This window comes from Buceros rhinoceros, unplaced genomic scaffold (genome assembly GCF_000710305.1).
Source record: "Buceros rhinoceros silvestris isolate BGI_N320 unplaced genomic scaffold, ASM71030v1 scaffold21431, whole genome shotgun sequence".
Lineage (NCBI taxonomy): Eukaryota > Metazoa > Chordata > Aves > Bucerotiformes > Bucerotidae > Buceros > Buceros rhinoceros.
This window is the reverse complement of record NW_010393951.1, coordinates 14,179-16,943: the sequence shown is the minus strand read 5'-3', so window position 1 is coordinate 16,943 and position 2,765 is coordinate 14,179. Positions and strand designations below refer to the sequence as shown.

Sequence of the window (2,765 nt, the reverse complement as noted above, 5' to 3'; positions counted from 1 at the left end):
TAGGGAAACAAGTGGGATCATCAGAATTCCCTCTGGATCGGAAACACCACGAGCTCTGATTACAGAAGGAAATTACCTTAAAAAAACCTCACAAATCATGAGTGAAAGCTTGATAGGAGGCCGCTGATAATCCCAATGCAAACGTTCTCCAGAATTCCTTCCGGAGTTCAGAGTGTCGAAGAGCCAGGAGCTCCCTCCCAGTCGTAGCGTGAATCCGGATGGCAGGTTCTGGTGGGAGCAGTAAGGCTGGCTGGAGGCTGGAGCTTCCTTCCCTTTGCTCCTTAATCAGGGTGAACCATTTTTAACACACACGGATTTTTTTAACGGCTGACCTGTCGCCTGTGATGAGATGAACTAAGTCCACAGCTGAAGCAGATAAAATCTGTGTGTAAATAAACGTGATTCCACCCTCAGCTTCTGCCAGAGGAGGATGATGACAAGAGGACTTCAGGGTGGCTTCTCTGTCCTAGAAAATGGGACGGGATGCTGTAGAGCAGCAGTCCGGGTTATCTGGAGATAAACAGACAAACCCACAGGTCACATAACAGCCGTACCTGGCTGATACTCGTCACCGTAAGGGCTCAGCTGCTCCTCAGCCAGACACACACCCAGAGTGTGTGTGTGCGCAGTCAGGGCACGACCCGGGTCCAGCCCAGCGCCCCGTCTGTGGCATAGGGAAGCAATGCCACCTAGTAAAGGCAGTCTCTCTTCTGAGAGACAAGATTTGCATGTTTTGATCTGGTGCTTCTGGTGGAGAAGGGCCACTAACACCTCTGCTCTGTCCTTTCTTAACAACTGATCGGTCTGTCCGCTCTCAATCACAAAGGAGTTGTTTTCCTCCTTTGCTCAATAACTGGAGAGCTCTGAATCGCTGGCTGAGTGCGACCTTCTCGCTGAGTATCAACATGAAAGCAGTATTTTTTCTTTACGTTTTTATTTATGGCAGTATAAATCTCCACGTCGTGAGCTCCACTTCCACCACCAAATCAGATCAGTACCCAGCAGGTGAAACCCAACATCAGAGCTTACGGGATAAATATTTAATAGACCAATAGCCGCTTCTCGCTAGAGAGGCTGGAGAATCCACCCCCACCCCTTAGTGCAGCGAGCACAGTGACTGGCACGTAATTCTGCTGGAGGTCCGTGCTCAGCAGTTGGCGTTCTGGTCCTCATCTGCTCTCCTGATGAGCTTTGTGACTGCGAGGCGTTCTCTGCAGGTGAGGAGGAGGCAGAGAGCTCCGGAAAAGCCCCCTGCTGAAACAGCCAGCTCTTGTAAAGGCTTGGCTCGGGCGTTCAGGAGTTCCCTCTGTCCTGCAGCACACCTCGCTGCCTCCCTGGCCGGAGCCGGAGCCTGGCAGCAGTTTGCCAGCTGTAGGATTTTTGAATCAGAACGAGGTGGTTGTGCTTGACAGCGCAGGATCGATGCGAGTCCTTCCTGGTGGATCTGATATGTGCCTGAGTGAGTGCTCGTAGCTGCCTCTCCCAGTGCCGCTGATGAAAATAGTGCTTCATGTTGGTACCGTGCCCCGGGGCCTCGGGCTGAGCCTGCCTGCAGCTCCCTTCCAGGTCTGGCAGTGGGGCAGGACCTGATCCTCGTGTCTTCTAGGTAAAGACAAGAAGGGAAGTTGCAGCCTGTCCCGTGTCGACAGCACCACCTGCCTTTTCCCCGTGGAGGAGAAAGCTGTGGAGTACTACTTCGCCTCCGACGCGAGGTAACGGCTTTCACCGTCTTCAGTGCGTGTGACGAGGCTGTTCAAAGCTGAGGCTTTGGAGGAGGTGGGAAGGCTGTGGTTTCTTCATGACTGAAATGAATCAGTTGTTGTGGCCATTACTTTACAAACATGAACCGGTTACCATAGGGGGCCCTGCAGGAGACAGGAGGCTCAGAGGAGAGTTCCGTAAAAGAACTGAGCGCTCGCTTTGTTCTCCTTCAGGCACGTTTGTTGATGAGGTTTCTCAGGTGAGTGAGAGGAAACCTGAGAGTACTGACCTAAATGAACAGGACAGATGCTAATTGTCTGGAGAATTGTCTCTGCACTTGAGCAATTCCTTTATTCTCAAAGGTAGATTATTTTAATCCCAGTGGAGGGGAAAAGACTAACTTGGCCTGCAGCTGTCCCAGAGCATTCGGTGTTCTCTGTACTGGGGACACGAATGCTTTTAAACCCCACTGGTGATCCAGAATCAACATTCCCCAACTAAACTGCAGGCAGAGAAGGTTTCTGATAGCACCCGTTTCTTGGAGTGCTTCTCGGCAGCTCTGAGAGCGCCTCAGCAGGTGCTCACACTGTCCCCAGTTCTGCAGATGGGGAGGAGGAGAGGCAGGGAGGGACAAGGGAGAGACCAAGGCAGGAGTGCGTGCCTGCAGCTGCGCACCCTGCGTGCCAGGGCAAAGCATGGTCCTCCTGGCTTCTGCTCGCCAGCTCCGAAGGGTTAGATCACGTTGCTGCGCCTGTGGCTTTGTCTGGGGAATTCAGAGGTTCTTCTGAAAGCAGGCGCTGAAATTAGGAATGAGGTAGGTGGGAAAAATCCAGCTATATTGGCTGTGTGGAAATGTACTTTACTGTACTTGTCTTATTTTAAAAGAAATTCCATTGCAGTGAGTAACTTTCTTGAAACCAAAGCTGTATGTTGGATTCTAAACGGGGCTGTAGCCCTCATGGTTCTGTGAAGGGTGAAGCCTCATGGCAGTGGTTGTGCTCTTACAGTGCTGTCATCGAGCACACCAACCGAGTGATTTTCCTGGAGGATGATGATGTGGCAGG

At 51.8% G+C, this 2,765-nt stretch overlaps 1 protein-coding gene across 1 annotated transcript in view; it reads left to right on the top strand.

The window, feature by feature from the left end:
- The window catches only part of GFPT1 (glutamine--fructose-6-phosphate transaminase 1), a 22,152-nt gene that overhangs the window by 10,962 nt on the left and 8,425 nt on the right, over positions 1-2,765 (top strand). The window contains exons 10-11 of the mRNA XM_010145080.1: positions 1,607-1,712; positions 2,709-2,765. Of these exons, the coding sequence (XP_010143382.1) occupies positions 1,607-1,712; positions 2,709-2,765 (163 nt within the window). The remainder of the gene's footprint in view (positions 1-1,606; positions 1,713-2,708) is intronic.